At 32.1% G+C, this 21,063-nt stretch overlaps 1 protein-coding gene across 1 annotated transcript; it reads left to right on the top strand.

Annotated features, from left to right (window-relative positions):
- Positions 1-2,996: 2,996 nt before the first annotated feature.
- Positions 2,997-8,112, top strand: LOC126885641 (40S ribosomal protein S15Aa). Its single transcript, XM_050652291.1, has 3 exons — positions 2,997-3,132; positions 3,470-3,770; positions 7,977-8,112. The coding sequence occupies exons 2-3, from the start codon at positions 3,472-3,474 to the stop codon at positions 8,068-8,070; spliced, it is 393 nt and encodes a 130-aa protein (XP_050508248.1). The 5' UTR covers positions 2,997-3,132; positions 3,470-3,471; the 3' UTR covers positions 8,071-8,112.
- The last annotated feature ends 12,951 nt before the right edge of the window (positions 8,113-21,063 follow it).

Genomic DNA, 21,063 nt, shown 5'->3' with positions numbered 1-21,063 from the left:
TAACAACATTCTAAAACAGTATGAAAAAGATAAGAGACAAGAATTCGTGATTAAGAGTAGCAGAAGTAATAAGATAAAGTATAAGGGGGCGATTGCATGATTATATAGTGTGATCAATCTCAGTAGATCCGCTATAGTAATAGATAGCAATAAAAGTTAGTAACAAAAATTTTAGCAAACTTTGAGCTTCATATTACAAAATTACTAAAATTAGTTAGAATGTTACAGGGCGTTCGATAATATAGTGGCAGACCAAACTTATGTTTTTTAAATGAAACAGCCTATGTTCAAAATCTTCTCAACTTCCATATCAAAAAAATATAAAGGTTTATTATGTTATAGGTACAGGGTATTTACAAAGTTATAACCAATTTTCTATGAAAATCGTAACAAGTTCAACTCCTTGTATACTATATAAATAAACATAAACACCACAGCAAAAATAAACAACAATATAAACTGATATAATTAACTTACGTATAAAAATTATTTTAGCAGTATTTTGTATACAGGGTGTCCCGAAAAGATTGGTCATAAATTATACCACACATTCTGGGGTCAAAAATAGTTCGATTGAACCTAACTTACCTTAGTACAAATGAGACTTTTTATTGAAAATGGACGTGTATCATTCTTATGGCAGGAACATCCTAAAACAAAATTATAGTGAAATTTGTCCACCCCATAAACAAATTATGGGGATTTTGTTCCCTTAAACCCCCCCAAAGTTTTGTGTACGTTCTAATTAATTCATTATTGTGGTACCATTAGTTAAACACAACGTTTTTAAAACTTTTTTGCCTCTTAGTATTTTTTCGATAAGCCAGTTTTTATTGAGATGCGGCTTCTTTTTCAATATATTTACGTAAAAAGTTTATGGGGGTTTTGTTCCTTTAAACCCCCCAAATGTTTGTGTGCGTTCCAATTAAACTATTATTGTGGTACCATTAGTTAAACACAGTGTTTTTTAAAACTTTTGCCTCTTAGTCTTTTGTTCATAAGGCACCTTTTATCGAGATGTAGCTTCTTTTTCAAAATATACCTAAAAATGTAAATTATAAATAAATTTTCAGATTATTAACAGGTCTCCATAACCGTACTTAACCATATACAAATATGTGGTGGATTCGACAAATATTCAAAATATCTCGATAAACACTGGCTTATCGAAAAAGTACTAGGAGGCAAAAAAGTTTTAAAAATAATGTGTTTAACTAATAGTGCCACAATAATAATTTAATTGGAACATACACAAAAGTTTGGGGGGGGGGTTTAAGCGAACAAAACCCCCATAAAATTTGTATGGGGTGCACAAATTTTACTTAAATTTTTTTTTAAGATGTTGCTGCCGTAAAAATGCCACATGTCCATTTTCAATAAAAAATCTCTGAGAGTTTTCGTTATATAAAAAAAATCGATTTTCATTTTGTAATTTCAAAGGGCTGTAACTTTTTTTGTGCACTATTGTATATAGGTAAGTGAGGTTCAATCAACCTATTTTTGACCCCAGAATATGTGGTATAATTTATGACCAATCTTTTCGGGACACCCTGTATATAGGCTGTATGACACTATGCATTTTCTTGTATCATTTCTAATATCGTTTCTGATATGTCAAAAAAATGTATAGTGTCATACACAGATACAAGAAACGATATCAGAAACGATACAAGAATTTGTGTCAGGCACAGATTCTTGTACAATAACTGCGCCAATTTCTGCGCAAAGAGCAAAAACGTAAAACCTGCTGGTAAAACTTCTAAATCTCATAATGGCGGCTGAAAATGAGATCATATGATTTATGTCTTGATAAATTTATTTGTGTTTTGTAGGTATTATTTATAAATATTTTATTGATACTTAATATACCGTTTGGTATGGACTACTGTTCTATTAATAACCATATATTTAGAATAACTTGGGTTTCATATTGCATAATTTTTTAATAGAGGAAAATACAATAGTTCCAATTTGGATCAAACTGAAGATAATTATAATGCAAATATTTTAGCACAAATATCAAAACAAAATAAAAAACACAAATAATCAACAATCAACGTAAAAATTCTAGTTATTATAACATTAAAATATTTGTTTTTAAAAGTTTATAAATTTTATAAAATCCTTAAAATCAGCTGTAGACGCAGTACTACCATACCAATGTAAGGTGACAGGGTGACAAACAAAATTTCGACCAATCACGTGCCGAATTTCATACAGTTTTCGATACAAGAACTTGCATAGTGTCATACAGGGCACAAATGTACATACAAGAAATGATACAAGAAAATGTATACAAGAAACGATATCAGAAACGATATTAGAAATGATACAAGAAAATGAATAGTGTCATACAGCCTTATCATGTTAACTAATATTTATTTTGCTAACCTGAATATATACTTTTATATATCATACATATTGTTTTATTACAATTAAGTTTGAAACATCTGAATAGTTTTGCTTCCCTTCCCCGTCCCTTAATAAAAATATTTTCTATCAAACAAACAACAAACACAAACATATCAAAATAGCGTGTACCAAAATATAAAGTCACTGTGCACGCTAAATAATGACGTCATAGGCTTGATGAAGTTTAATTCGCGTGTACCTAACTTTTTTATTTGCGTACACGTTAGCGTGTACCTAGACACAGCGTTAAAATAACTTTCACGTCACTTATAAAATCATTTTGGATTAAAAAATTTACAAACTAAATTATAGTAACCAATATCTTTACTAAAAGAACAGAAAATACTAAAATAAAATATTTTCTGTAATAACAAACTTTAAAAACAAGTGTCATTAAAATTGGCAACATTGTAGCTATCATTTTAATTATACTTTTCAGAATTTATTTAAGATTTTACTTTAATTTATTACACATACAAATTACAACTGCAGATATTATTTAATAGATTATTAGATTTTATTTAAATAGTGATATTTAAATCTAGAAATAGATATATTTTGAAAGATTTTTTCTACAGTGACATTTGACATTGACATTGATTTGACGGTGTACTTTGACAGTTCAAAATAGCATCTAGCGGTCGTTTTTGAAATTACGCCTTTTTTGATCGTGTTTAATGAAGGTGTAGTGTTCATCGGTAAACACGAAATAATTCCTAGGTAATATAGTGTTTATATTCACCATCCATAATTATTTTGTGAAAAGTTCTGTAAAACACTTATCGAGCTGTTAAACTGTGCACGTATTTATGTCGATATGTGGCTATATGCAGAAAAATAACAAACAAAATATGTGGTTCTTCGGATAGTAGTTGAATGAAAAACTAGTGTTTTTGAAGTTGTTCTATTACTAAAGCCTTATTTAAAAGGATATATTGCTTAGTGCACATATTAGTTTAATCTAAATTTAAATTCACAAAGTTTTGAAAGTAAATAGTTTCCATAACCTAACAAATCACTTACTTTTAAAACTTTCTAATTTTTGTTTTCTTTTTAGCCATGGTGCGTATGAATGTATTGAGCGATGCTCTAAAATCCATAAACAATGCTGAAAAGCGCGGTAAAAGGCAGGTCCTTATCAGGCCTTCATCAAAAGTAGTTGTTAAGTTTTTAACTGTAATGATGAAGCATGGTTACATTGGCGAATTTGAAATTGTAGACGATCACAGAAGTGGAAAGATAGTAGTAAATTTGACAGGAAGGTTAAACAAATGTGGAGTAATTTCCCCTAGGTTTGATGTACCAATTACACATATTGAAAAATGGACAAATAATCTTTTACCTTCCCGTCAGTTTGGGTAAGTACCTAAATATGTTTTTGTAGCTCAACTTGAGTTTATTTAGTACAGTCAAACCTGGTTATAGCAATATCCCAGTTTAAGGAATAGAAATTTGAGGTCCCAAAACGTTTTTGCTAGCCACCAATGATCAGTTATTCGAACATCCCTGTTATAGTAATACTTTTGCTTCACACGAAGGCTATTCCAATAAGCGGGTTCAACTGTACTTCTTTGTACTGTGTGCAGTCCTGTAATATTAGGGAAATATTCTATCGCTTCTAATATTCTATCTATTGCTTCTAAATATAGAATGATGACTTGCGTAGGTGCTGCTGTTGGTTATAAGCATTTTAGTCACATTGATAGTTTGTATGAGCCAGTTTGAAAGGGATCAAATCCAATATCAGTTATATTTTCTATACTTGTAGTGTAGTGTCACCCAGAAATGTTCTAGTAAAAGCAATTTTTGATCTGAAGAGTCTTCAAAGTGTCAAACAACCAATATTAACCTTTAACTACCTGCGCATCAAGTTATAACATAACTACACGCGTGGCGTACTTTGTACGCCACAAGAAAATACACTTAAAAACAGCGGATTTGTTTAATTTTTTTTGAAAAAATACACTTAGTTGTTTGTTATAAACCTTATTCGGCATCAGTGAATACTTGGAGTTCCTTTTCAGTAAGCCAATTGGGATTTATAACTGGAATCATGGAATAACTGGATTCCATGATAAATAAAATTACTAATAAAAAATTTTTTAAATGTGATTTTTTACAGGAGAAAAAGTATTGTTTACAAAGAAAAATATATTTTTTGCCATAATGACTAAAAAACAATTAAAATATGTACTTATATTACGACTTATTGTAATATAATCCTGGGGTATATTGTCCACCACTGGAAACAACAAATAATAAAATGTAAATTACGATCTTTCCAGAACGCCGATTATAACGAAACTAAAACCAAATTGTAAAGCACATTCCAGTGATAGGTTAGAAAAATAAGCAAGGTCAAAAATTAAATTTTTAAATATATTTCCAGTAGAATTCTTATATCTGGCATACAAAGTACGCCAGCGCGTGTAGTTAAAGGTTAATGTGTCAATACATCAATTTTATGAATTGTTTATATTTATATAATTGTATTATAACATAGAATATAGACCATTTAGAAGAAATACAAAATACAGTAGAACCTTGATTATCCATTGGGGCACAGGACCAAAGGTATGACGGATAACAGAACATTAAAAAAAATTAAAAATTCATAGTACAACTCTCAAATTTCATTTGTATGGTTTGTTTGACAATATAAGAGTGATTTGTGTTCATACAATCGAATCAATTTAAAATATTCTGAAATATTTGTTTTACTGTTGCTTCACATTTTGCGACTGCTGAATTTCTTAATCGGCATAAGATCATGCAATCTACTTTATTGGCTTCTTGTTGAGAATACCACTCGATGAATTATTGCATAATATGCGATGCAGCTTCTCTAAATTATTTACGCAAATCTTTGTCAGTTACAATAGGTTTATCAACATAACTACACCTACAGTCATATTCCAAGTCTGTGTCAGCTTCTGAATCTGTTTGGTCCACCTTTGTTGCCATTTCAACGATTTCTTTGTCTGTCAGCAATGGATAGCCATTTGTGTCCTCATCACAAATCAAATTAAATTTTTTTTACATTAAAATTTTTGCTTATGTAGTCAATACAATTTCTATATGTACCCTGGCGGTTAACAGAGGTGACAGTTAATGGAGAGACGGATAATCGAGGTTCCACTGTACATATATAAACTTTTGACACTCAATAACATTTGTCGACTGTGTAATAGGGAAAGAAGAGCTAGTAAACATAATTGTAGCTAGTAAAACGTACTGGACATGTCAAATGCTGAACAATATGGCTTAGACAAGCCCAATATTTTAAAAAAGTGGATATAACATAAAACAAATTTTAAGAATATGTAAAAAGAAAGTAAAAATAATTACAAGAAAAAATTGAGTGATCTACTCAAGAGATTAACATAAGACCTCCCACAACGCACAGAGTATAGCTTATTATGCTCCATAAGGACTGAAGTATGAAGTAGAGTTTCCTGTCACTACTTGTGCTAATACTGTAATACTTCAGAAAAGTAACATTTCACATGTATATACCATAATTATTGGTTACAATTACCTATTTTGATAAATTTCCTTTGTGAACATGATATCATAGTCTGTATGTAGTTGTCTTCATTTTTGTGCTGTCATTACCTTACAATTGTTCATTGTAAACAGTTAGAACTTTTTCTTTCCTAGTTTCATTTATTTTTTAAGTCTGTTTTAAATTATTAACCTTTAACTACACACGCTGGCGTATTTTGTAAGCTAGATATAAGAATTTTACTGCAAATATATTTAAGAATTTAATTTTTGACCTTGTTTATGTCTCTAACCTATCACTGGAATGTGCTTTACAATTTGGTTTTAGTTTCGTTATAATCGGTATTCTGGGAAGATCGTAATTTACAGTTTATTTGTTGTTTCCGGTATTGGACAATATACGCCAGGATTATATTAATATAAGTAGTAATATAAGTACATATTTCAATTGTTTGTTAGTCATAATGGCACAAAATATATTTTTGTTTATAAACAATAATTTTTCTTCCGTAAAAAATCACATTTAAAAAAAAATTTATTAGCAATTTTATTTATCGTGTAATCCAGTTATTGGAACTGGAATCCATATGATTCCAGTTATAAAACCCAATTGGCTTACTGAGAAGGAACTCCTGAACTTACTGAGAAGTATTCACTGATGTCGAATTAGGTTTATAACAAACAACTAAGTGTATTTTTTCAAAAAACAATAAACAAATCCGCTGTTATTGTGTATTTTCTTGTGGCTTATAAAGTATGTCACGCATGTAGTTATGTCATAACTTGATGCGCGGGTAGTTTTGTGGATTATTTAATTTCGTATTTTTTTTTTTTTTTTTTTTTTTTTTATGACAAAGGACATTCTGAGTTTGTAAACAAAAACTATGGGGTCCTACAGACTCTGCTCTGCATCCTGCATTTTGGTCTTCATCTTTTTTAGCCAGTCCATTCCTCCTTTATGGCTGTCTCTCATTATTCTTCTGCTTTCTTCTCTCCATTCTAATGTTAGTCTTCCTCTCATATTCTTTGAAACATAATTTAGGGCCTGTTTTGGCCATCGTTTGTCTTATATTCACATTACATGCCCATACTAGTGACTGGGTTCTCAAATAACAAGAATGGATGAAGTTCAATTCCTGAAAATTCTCGAGATATCTCAAGAACTTAAACCAAAGTATTAGAATGCCAGCTGAGGAAGAGGTCATTATAGTATTAAGGTATTGGGTCTTGATACTGGAATGTTAAAGCTATTTTTAAACCTGTTTGCTGATCACCAATATGAGTGGAGAAGTTAGTGTGCTTATTCTCAAGATCATCAAAATGGCCAATTCAGCCTATCACATTTCTGTAAACATCTATGTCAGTGAGTGTGGGAGCCATTAACGAATATAAACATTAAACAAATGAGGAATTGATGAATTTAAAATGGTATTTATTTTTTAAATCAACTTGAAAAATTAATATGGTTCTAGGTACTTGGTACTCGAAAAAGTTCTTGAGTACTGAGTTTTTGATCCTTGGAAGTATTCTATTCTGACCATCACTAACCCATACCATAAAAGTTGTCTGGATTTTATATTGTATCTTCGGTATTGTAAATCCTTCCTCTTCTTTTTATTTCTTCATTTGAGATGTGACAAGCCTAGATATCCGATACACTCTTTTTAAATAGTCTATTTCTATGTTACCACTTTTTCTTCCCAGCTGCTAGCAGTTTTTTCTTCTCTTTCATCTTCATTTGCCAACAGTCAGGTCTGTATGTCAAGGATGGTTCTACATCCGTCTTTTAGGTTGCCATTTTTTTAGGAGACCTAAATAATTTTTTGCTGAATGTCCCGTTTTGATGTTTATTCCTTTCACATCACTGTCCCAAGGTATTTAAATTCTTCGAATTGTTTTATATCTCCAATCTAGACTTGTGGGTCTCTTTCTTTCGTCAGTATTTATTATTGTTAAATAAATGTATACACATAGCATTCTCTACATGTTTGTCAGTTTGTTAGTGAATAATCTGAATATTTTTTATACAATAGTCTAATTGTTTTACTTTTTTGTTTCAGATATGTTGTGCTTACCACAAGTGGAGGTATCATGGATCACGAAGAAGCTAGAAGGAAACACCTGGGAGGAAAGATTTTGGGATTTTTCTTCTAAGATAGATTTATAATTTAATAAAAATTGTTTGTAAAACATAAAGGCTTTTATTCGAGAACCTGAAATACAATTCTGTGGTGGTAATTTTTTTGTTTAATAAGCCTTTATTATTTTTAACTTTCTTGCAAAAGTTAATGTCTCTGTTAAGTGATTCTTAAAACAATTGCTATGATATTTCTTAGGTATCACAAATTTTAATTGGTTACATGTCAACAATTTTATTACCTACTATACCAGGACATACAGTCCTAATTAAGATTAGACTTTTCATTTGATACATTTTTAACTGTTTCAAAGAGTACTCTTTAATTTTTTTTATAGTTTTTTTACTAAGTTTTAGACTATTGGAATCCGATTTTAATATATCGTCGTATTAGAGGCAAAACTCACTAACTACACGTTTCAGAAAGTGGAGAAAAATCGATTTAAAGGTACAAATTGTTTTTTAAATTCACCTGACTTGAATATTGGAATTTTTTTAATGCAACTTTAAAGAATAAATCAAAACAGATATTTTAAGTCATATTTCGTCACAGGAACTATGATATAATCAATATTAGATCAATTTTTGTACTTGATGAGTTTTTCCATGAACACAATTATTGGATATTGAGAAGTTAACGAATTTGTCTCCATAAAGTATTATGACGTTGGGATTCAAAATGAAAGAAATAGGTAATGAATAAAATGGTAATAAACAATTTAATAAGTTCATACACAACAGTTGCCTCTTTACAAAATCACATGTGATAGAAACAGAAGTAATGTTATTGTTAAAAATCAACATCCATTTTATACTTAAATTATACAAAGGTATACAAAATTTCGCTGACTTACAACTAACAATCTATCAAAAATAACAGTCTATTATTTAAAAAATTAACAATGAGTTTCATTCTTTGAAAATAAATGCAATTCTTTCGGCATTTATGACAGCCACAAAAGTCGCCTGCTTAATCACAAACTAGATTATGTTACCCTTTATCAATCGCCGAATAGATAATGCACACAAATAATACACAGTTATGTTTACTAATGCATTGTTTGGAAGATCACTAAGTACCGATTCAGTAAGTGCAATAATAAGTTTTAACGAGTTTTACCCTGAAACTGAAATTCACAATAATGCACTTGGTGACTTCTTCAGGGCTGGGCAGTAAAGTATTGAGTTTAAATTGATGAAAATGTCAATATCTCAAAAAAGTGCACTTAGTGAGTTTTACCTCTAATAGAACGATATATGTATTCCTGATGTTCCTATCTTTCACTTTCTTTTTTTTTATTAATTAGAGTGAAACTCCTGGTTCACATGGATGTGAACAAATTTTCCAATATAGACAGGATTTTGCATTGTCAGTTCCTTATTGTATTGCAAAATGTCTTACACTTCAGTGTGCGACACTTACCCAAGAGTTTTTAAAAATAACCAATCTCTGCCTTTATCCCTATGTGAAGTTTGTCTTTATCTGCAACAGAGTTTAGCTTCCCTTATTAACCCTTAACTACAGACATCCCAATATTAGCACGTAATTACAGATCCCCGGTATTTTTTACCGGTCATTATAAAATACGAGTCAAAATATAAAGTTAATAATAAAAAACAAAAAAAAATTGCATTATGAGTTTTTATGGAGTCTCTAAATATGGGAAAAATGGTAAAACGAGTGATTTTAATAATATAATACAAGATTTTTGAAGAATAACTATTAAACCAGAATTTTGGTAACATTTTTGGTCTATTGAAACAAACGGCCATAAATGCTATGAAAAAAAATTTAGACTTTTTTTTAACAAATAAACGTAACAGAATCACAAAGGAAACATAAAATAGCATTTACAAAAATTTTTACATCCATGAGAAAAAATCGGCAAGGGGTAAAATTATCACAAAATTAAATGGCAATTCCATTTTTGCAAAGTGGCCTCAAAATTTTTATCGTCAAATTTAACCTTCATTGAAGGTCCAGGATGACTTCCACAGTCCATTTCTTTACTTTTTTCCTAAAAACTCCAAAAAATAATATAAACATTTCAGATTTACAAATATAGTACCCATATAAAAATACTTACTTAACACAGACATCCGGTAATTTTTACCGGTTAAGATTTTTGATGTGTGCTAGAAAAGAAGATATTGACAATACACACTTTGAATAGCATTGTTATACAAACTACCCGAGAGGTACAGAGACACATGAACTTGTAAGTGGTGAGGTTACCATGAAATCCACATTTTGGGAATGCCTGCCGGTAAAAAATACCGGATCTCTGTAGTTAAGGGTTAAATTCATCAAAATGTGTCATTATCATTTTGCTGTTGAACATGCCCTAAACCAACTTATAGTCTCTTATTTTAGCATTAATTGGGGCCATTTCTAGACTTCCACTAATATATCCAGTCTTGTTTCTTTTTAACTACCTAAAATCCATATTTTATGAGTATGTTATAACTGGTTTTATTACGGAAGTTTGATTTTGAATCTTATTCACACTATTCACCTTCTCTTTCATCAATTTTGATCTAACTATTGCATACATCTCCATCTAGTTCCCCATTACATACTGTGTTAATATTGGGACCGTGCAAGTTCAGCAAAGCGACCTCTATTTCTACGCTCTGTACTTTTATTCGCACTTTTAATTATATTGGCCAATTATATTAGTCCTGGTTGCTGGATAATTGTCAAGGCCATAGTACAAAAAATTAATAAGAAGAAAAAATAAGATGCAGGTTATGTTATGCAAACGTAAACAATTGTATGTAGTAAATAAAATTAGTTATTAAAATGCAGTACTGCAAGCAAAATACAATTAATTAAATTTACCTTTATATAATAATTGCATATCATATCAATATTGTGGAGCAATATATAATTTTTCTGCTTCAATGACAGAAGATATGAAATATACCTCAATTTGACAATATGAATTATTTAAGATAGTTGCAATATTTCTCCGCGACTCGCGCACGGTCGTTTCTCGTTTCCCTTCCTCCAAGTACTTGCACACTGCGAATAGATCCTATGTACTTAAAATTATGTTTCATTATAAAAAGTTATCTTTTGTAGTAACTTAAATGAACATTTCAAATACTCCGTTTTTGATTTTTTTCTTGTTTCCTCACCTCCACTGTTCGAGAATTTGCTGTAAATCCTTTTCTGTATTTCCTAGTAAAACTACATCATCAATCATCGGCATATTTAGTACCCTGTAGTTTTCGTGCTATCTAACAACACTGATGGGAATAAAAAATATCCCATTAAGAAAACTACTTTCACATGAACTTTATTAATTACTCCCAGATTTTCATTGTGTATGATTCTGGCACTGATTCGTCTGGCATTTGTTCCACTTCCATAACTTTATTAAATAAACCTAACTTGCTCCTCTTTCTGAGGCTATCCACATTTTCCCAGAAATATCATCTGGTCCAACTGATTTACTTTTCTTCAATTTTTGAAGTGCTGGAGCAACTTTTTTGTTATGTTGGTTACCATGCTGTTTATCTCATTTAGCTTAACTCAATCTGCATCTATCAATGGCTTAACTAGTTTTTTGGGCAAATTCTTCATTTAATAAATTGTAAAAAGTATTTTTCACTCGCTTATTGATGTGGTTTTGAATATCTTTGTTCAATCCATTTTCAGAGATTTGTGATTGGAACCAAAGAAACTACTTTACAGTAGGAACTAGGAACAGTAGAGAACCCAATACTGAACCTTGTGGTACTCCACATACAATGTTTTTGAGACTAGAGTCAGTATCATTTGCTCTAACTAGTTGTTTCCTATTATTCAAGTGGGATTGGAACCAATTCAAAGAAATACCCCGAATTCCATAGAAATTTAGTTTTTTAATCAAGATGTCTTGATTTACACAATCAAAAGCTTTGGCATAGTCACAGAAAACAGTGGCAGTGTAACGATTATTATTGTTTAGTTAGATTTTTATAGATAGTCCATCAGTTCAGAGTTATCGACTGGTCTTAAAAATAATGAATTCGAGACCTTTCTTGATTTAGAGAGATAGGAAATGGGATCTTGTTGCGGCAAAATAGTTGATGTTATATTTTTACTCACATTAACGAAGTAATCGTTTAGTTAGACTTTCAGGATTTGGAAGGGAAAATGATTGAGCTGTGTGAGTTTTATTTTGAAGATCGTTTATTATAGACCAAGTTTCTTTTGCAACACTTTTAGAGCTTCCCAGACGATTTTGATAATAGGCTTTTTTTGATAAGTTTTAGATATGTTGTCCTGTACTTTGTGATATATTCAGTAACAGGAACATTGGTAGTAAATTTCTTGATGTATAGTAGTGAAAACATATTCTTGGCTGATATGCGGATACTTTTCGTAACCCAAGGTTTCCGATTGTTTGCGCCAATATGAATATATATTTCATTTATTTAATTCGGGAACGTCTTGGCAACACAGTTCTAAGTAAGCATAATCTTCTGTCCTTTATGTTAAGTCAGTCAGTCGTTAATAGACATACGGTCGGAACGTATAGTACACTTTGACAATTTTAATTTGATTTTGTGTGTGTTTTCCGTGAGACAAATTGACGATACCAGACAATATATTTTCGGTAAGTTCCCTTCTTTTATCCCATCCTTCATTTTCCTTAATGCCACCGAAAATAGTGCTTCAACATTTAACAACACGAAGAAAATCTCGGTAAGTTATTATTATTAAATTTTTTCCATTTGGTTTGCTAAAAGCCAAAACATAACTTGGTCAATTTCGAGCTCAGATATTCAGCGTAGGTTTACAGTTTGCTTTGCTTAGTTTTGTATTATTAAATAATAATATTCTTATTTAGAAACAAATTGTTCGGTAAAATTTAATGTCGGCACGTATCGGAAAAAAAACTCTGTGATAACTTTTTGCTGATTTTTGTATTTGTATCGTTTTTGTTTCTCGGAACAACTTGGGCTTCGAGCGTGAAAGAAGTTAGGTTTTTAAATATTTGCGGTGTTGTCAAACGTGAATATTTTTCGACTCAATCGGTTACGGAAAAATTCGGATGTATGAATAAAAATTATTTTGTAAACAAATACTAAATTTGATTCACGGTTCTAAACAAAATAAATAGTTTGCATAATAACTGCCCGGAAGGCTTGTTTTTTAACAAATCTCTATAATTAATTAATTTTATTCAAAATTTATACTCAGACCTGGTTTGTTATATGCTACAGTTTTCTTAAAGTAGACTTTGTTTTTTTTCTGATTTTGCGAATTGATTTCAGTAACAATGACTACTTACGAAAGGCAATTTAAAATATTAACGGCTAAAAAAGAAACGCTTTATACAATCATTCAGACTTTATATGACTTATCGAAAAACTTAACTACGGATAACACCATTAAAAAATTCACAAACTTGTATCAGTCGATGGATTCGACAAGGACAGAAATTCTCGAAATTTTGGATGAAATCAACGCAGTCGGGTTTGACGTTGATGAAAACTATAAACCAGATTTTCAGGTGATGTCTGTTATTAACGAAATGTGTTGTGAAGCAAGGGCGGCTTATACAAAATTAAAACCAAGCACCAATATTGTAAATCCAACTTTACAGCAAAGTACACAACAACAGTGTAATGTACACAGTCTTTTGCCAAAAATCACTATTCCAGATTTCCACGGGGAAACAAAGGAATGGGAAACTTTTTATTCGATTTACAAACCATTGGTACACGATAATTTCCAGCTGACGGATGCAGATAAGGCTCGGCTTTTGGTTTCACATTTAAAGGGATCGGCCCTTAGTATTTGTGCGGGAATAGCTACTTCTGGGGATAATTATGACACGTTATGGAAAGCACTTTTAGAAAAATATCATAATAAAAGGTTGTTAGCAAACACTTATTTACAACAAATTTTTAATTTTAAATCCTTGCAATCGGAATCTGAAAAAAATCTAAACAGTTTTTTAGAAATCTTTGACGCCTCGGTTAATGCCTTAAAAAAGTTGGATGTCCCGGATTTAACGGATTTTATTTTACTTTATCATGCACTCTCAAAACTGGACAGGGAAACGGTAAAATCTTTTGAAAATCACATGCGCGGAACGGTTATTCCTACTTACACGGATTTAATTAAATTTGTTAAGGATCAAACAAAAATTTTGCATAATAGTGACTCACAAGGGGCTAGCTCCAGTGGCTATCATAAAAATAAAAATTCGAAATCATTTTTTGTAAGCCAGCATGAGAATAAAAACAATAACAGAATGCCTTTTTGTGTTTTATGTAAAAAATCGTCACATTTTTTGGGTAGGTGTGATAAATTTAAGGCTATGAATCCTACACAAAGGTACGATTTGGTAAAAAATAATAATTTATGCTTTCTGTGTTTTTCCCAGTCACATGGTGTAAGACAGTGCTTAAAAAGACCGTGTGCCCAGTGTGCCAAGAATCATCATTTTCTTTTATGCGCAGGAAAACCGGAAATAAGGGGTGCGAAAGAAAATAATCAAAATAATCAACCAAATTCTGGTGTCGGTATTCCAGAAACGGGTTCCAATAACCACAATTCGGGTTCAGTTAATTGTGCGTTTCAAAATTCTAGTTTTTTGAGTAGAAATCAGGAAAAAACGGTTCTATTAGCAACGGTAACGGTATGTGTGTTAAATAGTCCTTTACAAAATGCAACGGCGCGGTTTATTTTGGACAACGGTAGTCAGTGTAATCTTTTGATCACGGAATGTTGTAAAAAACTAGGTCTTAGATATACAAAAATTAATTCTTCGGTACAAGGTTTGGGACAAAACTCTCAGTCGGTAAGGGGAGTAACGGACATTATTATCGCTTCGCGTTTTGATCAGACTAAAAAATACGATGTTCAAGCTTTAGTTATTGATCATATTACAGATAAATTGCCAAAAACGAAATTAAATTTGCAAACTTTATCGGAATTTAAAAATTTACAATTAGCGGACGATAAGTTTTTTGAACCTAAATCAATCGATGGCATAATCGGTGCGCAGTTTTTTCCTAATCTTTTCGGCGGTAATCGGATTTTGAGTTCTTCAGGTTTAGGGGCGGCTTTAGAAACAACGTTCGGGTATGTTATTATGGGTCAGGTGGATACGGAATATTCCACTCCCATAAATTTGCTCACTTTAAGGGAAGAAACATCGATTGAACAAATTTTGACAAAATTTTGGGAATTAGAGCAGGTTCCAAAACGGGAAATTCCGGATTTAGACGCTATAGAATGTGAAAATATTTATAAAACCACGGTTTCCAGGGATATATCGGGCCGGTTTACTGTTGCATTACCTTTTAAAAGTTCACCAAAAAATTTGGGAAATTCAAGGGTTTCGGCGGAAAATCGGTTAAAAACCTTGGAAAAACGGTTAACAAAATCGGACAGCTTGCGTGCGGATTGCAATAAAATTATGCAGGATTTTTTGGATCAAGGATACTTAAAATTATTGGAAAAAGAAGATTGTGACTTATCCTATTATATTAGTCATCACCCTGTAATAAAATTAGAGAGTTTAAGTACACCTATACGTATCGTATTGGATGCATCTTGCCCTTCAGACAGTGATGTCTCTTTGAATGATTTATTGCATAGCGGGCCTAAACTGCAGGCGGACATATGCACTTTATTAATAAATTTTCGGCTTTTTCCAGTAGCATTGAGTTCGGATTTAAAAAAGATGTTTTTACAAATAAAATTAGTACAAGATCACTGGCGGTTTCAAAGAATATTATGGAGATTTGATCCAAACGAGGAAATAAAAACGTGTGGTTGTTTTGACTTAGTTAAATGGTCGACTAATTTGGACAATTTGTTATCAGAAATTCCGCTGGAAAAACGTTTACAAAATTCGGTTACATTTAAATCGGAGACTAAAGTTTTAGGGATGCAATGGGATCCGCAGAGGGATGTTTTGAACTATAGGTTAACCACCCCCGATAAAAATTGTACAAAACGTAAGATTTTATCTCTTACTGCAAAATGTTATGATCCTATTGGTCTGATTGCTCCATTTATTTTGCATTTAAAGTTAATGATCAGGGAGTTATGGCAACTAAAATTGGGTTGGGATGACTCACCCCCGGATACGATTAAAAAATCATGGGAAAAGGTATGCAATGAATGGCAAGATTTTTCAAAATTTGAGGTCCCTAGACATGTAGGAGCCATGAGGGATGTTCCGATTATGATTTTGGGGTTTGCGGATGCAAGTCGAGACGGTTACGGTGGGGTAGTTTATTTAAGGGTTGTAAATTCTAGCGGTGAAGTGAGTGTGAGACTGGTTGCTGCAAAATCGAGATGTGCACCTTTAAAAAAGACCATGACCATTCCGAAGCTAGAATTATGCGCGGCTTTGTTGTTATCATCTTTGCTGAAATTAATATTTGAAAATTATAGCAAACTTACTCATATTTCACAACTAGTTGCGTATTCTGATTCGACCACGGTGGTGAGTTGGTTAACTTCGGCAAATACCAAAGATATTTTTGTAGCTAATCGAGTGCAGCAAATTAAAGAAAACCTTCCTAATATTTCATGGCAACATATTGAAGGTAAAAATAATCCCGCGGACTGCTTGTCAAGAGGGTTGACACCCTCACAATTAATAAATCATGAACTTTGGTTACAAGGTCCTAGTTGGATAAAATTACGGGAATCGGACTGGCCTTCTTCAATATTAGAATCGGATATTTCGGAGGTTAAGGTTTTGGTTATTGAGGAGGAGAAGCAGGGTGAAAAAATTCATCCCTTACTTGAATTGGTTGAACGTCATTCTAGCTGGCATAAAATTTTACGGATTACGGTTCGGGTTTTAATGTTGTTAAAATTAATTCCTGTGCAAAAATTAATTACGGCTACTGCGCTAAGAACAGCAGAATGTTATTTAATTCAGTTAATTCAGTTAAAACATTTTGAAACTGAAATAAAAATGATAAAAGAAAACAAACAATGTAAAACACAGCTTAAGAAATTACGGCCATTTCTACAAGACGGTTTACTTATGGTGGGGGGACGACTTAATAATTCATCCCTTAGTTTTTCGGGAAAACATCCACTAATTTTACCGGGAAAAGAAACGTTAGTTGAACGGATTGTTGATTTTTATCATATAATTTATATGCATACGGGGGCATATTTGCTTGAAGCTTTATTGCGTCAAAAGTATTGGATTCTTGGGGCAAGAAATCTTATAAGAAATCGGGTTTTTAAATGCAATCGTTGTTTTAGAAATAAACCGAAAATTTTGACACCGCTCATGGCAGATTTACCGGTATCGAGGGTTACTGCTACTAAACCCTTTTTACACGTAGGGGTTGACTATTTTGGGCCAATAAATATTACATTAGGTAAAAAACGTAATGCGGCGGTTCATAAATCGTATTGTTTATTAGCGGTTTGTTTAAGCACAAAAGCGGTTCATTTAGAATTGGTGAGTTCTTTAAGCACACCACATTTTATGCAAGCATTTAAAAGACTTTTAGCAAGAAGGGGCCCATGCAAGGTTTTGTATTCTGATCAGGGATCATCTTTTGTTTGTGCGAAAACGGTTTTAAGTGAAATTAATCGGTTTGCTAGTTCGGAAGAATATCAAAATGCACTGTTATGTGAATTAAATTTGAACGGTGTGGAATGGAAATTTATAAGTCCACAAAGTCCGAGTCACGGGGGTCTTTGGGAAAGTAATGTAAAGAGCGCTAAGTCGCATCTCTATAAGGTCATAGGGGATCAGTTGTTAACATATGAAGAGTTAAATACTCTATTAATTCAAATAGAGGCAATCTTAAATTCGAGACCTCTTTGTCGTCGACCAACTGATTCATCTCAAATATCGGTATTAACTCCATCACATTTTTTAAATTTAACACCGTTAGGAAGTTTGCCGGCCGACGATTTAACAGATTTAAATATAAACCGGTTAGATAGGTTCCAGTTAATCGATCGAATGGTGCAAGATTTCTGGAAAAGGTGGCGTTTGGAATATTTGACTACCTTACAAACTAGAGAAAAATGGAATATAGATTTGCCTAATGTTAAAATCGGAACGGTTGTTATTTTAAAGGTAGACAATGTACCTACACTTTGTTGGCCGTTGGCCATTGTTACTGAGGTTCATCCGGGTAAAGACGGAGTTGTTAGAAATGTTACTGTAAAAACTTCGAAAGGGACATTTACACGACCAGTTTTGAAGTTATGCCCTCTTCCGAATCAATAAATTTACAGTAATATCTTTTGTATATAGTTATAGGTATTTTTCATTAGAATTTATTTATTTTTTTCGATTATTTTTTTTTTGAGTTACGGTAATTAACTCTGAAAATTTTGGTATATTAATTTATGCCTGGTCCTTTGAGTATTTATTTGGAACTAGTTTTTTTTATTGTGTTTTCGGCACAAATTGCATACAGATTTGGCTGAAAAATGGGTTTTTCAGGGCGGGGGCTATGTTTGCGCCAATATGAATATATATTTCATTTATTTAATTCGGGAACGTCTTGGCAACACAGTTCTAAGTAAGCATAATCTTCTGTCCTTTATGTTAAGTCAGTCAGTCGTTAATAGACATACGGTCGGAACGTATAGTACACTTTGACAATTTTAATTTGATTTTGTGTGTGTTTTCCGTGAGACAAATTGACGATACCAGACAATATATTTTCGGTAAGTTCCCTTCTTTTATCCCATCCTTCATTTTCCTTAATGCCACCGAAAATAGTGCTTCAACATTTAACAACACGAAGAAAATCTCGGTAAGTTATTATTATTAAATTTTTTCCATTTGGTTTGCTAAAAGCCAAAACACCGATGTGTTGACTTAATAGGAATTAAAGGAAATGCCTTATTGCAGATGCGGAGAAGCTTATCTAGAAAAACACTGAAATTATAGTCCACGTCTATAGAAGGAAAGCCACTCAGAAGTTAAGCATAAATTTTGGAATTTACGAAAATTCTGGGCGGAAAAAATCCTACCTAAACGTCGGGTTTTTGAGGAGGGTTTGCTGAAGATGTTGTGTGACTACCTACTGTGACTGTGTCGACTACCATGTCGTATTTGAGATTGTTATAATACCGTTGATTTTAATGCCTGCCTCTTAATTCGGGCTTCTTTGAATATAAATTTGGAGTAGATATTAAAAAGTAGAGGCGATAAAAAACACCCTTGCCTCATTCGACGTCGTATCTCTATTGCTTCTGTCATGTTCTGACCAATTTGTATGTTTTCACATTGATACCAATACAAATTTTTGATAATAATTAATAGCCCAGTAAATGAACGGGAAATTCGGCGATACCGTGTAATTTTCAGGGGCAACTCCGAATTGCATGAAAATTTGGATTTAGGTTCTACTTACCCTACACTTCAAAGTTGAAATTGTGCCGTTGGTTGCTTTTACTTGGGGGGTGACAGTCACCCGTTCTCGGGGGTGAAAAACATACGTTCAAAATAAGACCGGAAATTGATAAATTGGCTGACTTTAAGCAACTTTGGTTCTATAGAGTTTTTTACGTAAGTCAATACTTTTCGAGTTATTTGCCATTGAAAATGTTGATTTTTCGACAAAAAAACTACGTTTTTAGACAGGTTTTTCGCAAATAACTCAAGAAGTAAATATTTATCAAAAAAAATCCCTGGCAAAAGTGTAGCTTATAAAAAACCCAAAAAAAATGATGTATCAGTAAAGTCTGTCAATCAAATAAAAACAATAAAGTTGTAGCTCATGAAAAATACATACGTTCTTATTCGTCTAATTCCAAATCGAATATTTCAAGGTGACATCACCGAAAAATTAAGCACTTTTCGGGAAAACCACATTTAAACTTTTTTAAAGTGTTTATAAAAAGCTTTGTTTTAATTGTTAACAAAAGTTTTAACATTATAAATAAAGCGAGTTACGCTCAAAATAAAGTTGGCCCTCTTCTTTTTTTGTAAAAAATCATGAAAATCTCGCCGTGTTTAGCTCCCCAAATGAAATTAATCGCTATACAGCTTTACAAACAATTTACTTACCTATCTATTTTTTATATGATCTGTCAGTCTTACCGGTTTAAAGTGTTTATTTTTGAAAGGGTTATAATTGAGAAAGCTTGAATCGGTCGCTAATCACGAGTGTATGCAAATTTTGAACAGCCATATCTTAATTAATTTTTGTCTTACGAAGAAATAAAATGAAACTAGCATATTTATAATAGCAAAACCTACATTTTTTTACTCTTTAAGATTTTTCTTATCACTAATACTTTTTAAGTTATTTTGAAAAAAAGAAATTTTTCAAAAATTTTTAGAAACTTTTTTTTTACTATAAAACCAATTCCAGCAAGCAGCATGGGAAAACACTCCTACGCTGAAACCTAGGGTAAAAGGAAATAATTATCCAAAGGAAATAAGGAACATGATAATTGAAAAAAGAAAACTGAGAAGAATCTGGCAACAAACAAGGTCTCCTCAAGATAAGACTAAACTAAATCGTGCAAGTCAACAACTCAAAAGAACTATCCTACAATTAAAGAATGACTCGATTAATTCTTACTTACAGGAGCTAACAGATGACGGTAGTACAGATTATTCCTTATGGAAAGCTACTAAAAGACTGAAAAGACCTATTATGCACTCTCCTCCTATTAAACTAGAAAATGGTAACTGGGCCAGAAGTGGTGCACAAAAAGCAGAGCTATTTGCCATACATCTTGAAAATACATTCAAACCAAATGAACCTCAAGGGGATGAAGAAAGATGGGAGGAACCTGTTCAATTAGAGGAAGAAATTCGGCTAACTACACCAAAAGAAGTACTTGAAGAAATAAGGGAAAATATTAATCCGAAGAAAGCTCCGGGCTATGATCTAATTACGGGTGAGCTGTTGAAAAATCTTCCCCGAAGAGCTATCGTAAAATTAACAAACCTCTTTAACGGTGCATTCAGATTAAAATATGTACCAATGATATGGAAGATGGCGGAAGTCATTATGATTCCTAAACCGGGAAAACCAGCACATGAGGT

This window comes from Diabrotica virgifera, chromosome 5 (assembly GCF_917563875.1).
Source record: "Diabrotica virgifera virgifera chromosome 5, PGI_DIABVI_V3a".
Taxonomy (NCBI): Eukaryota; Metazoa; Arthropoda; class Insecta; order Coleoptera; family Chrysomelidae; genus Diabrotica; species Diabrotica virgifera.
This window is presented reverse-complemented; position numbering and strand designations above follow the sequence as displayed.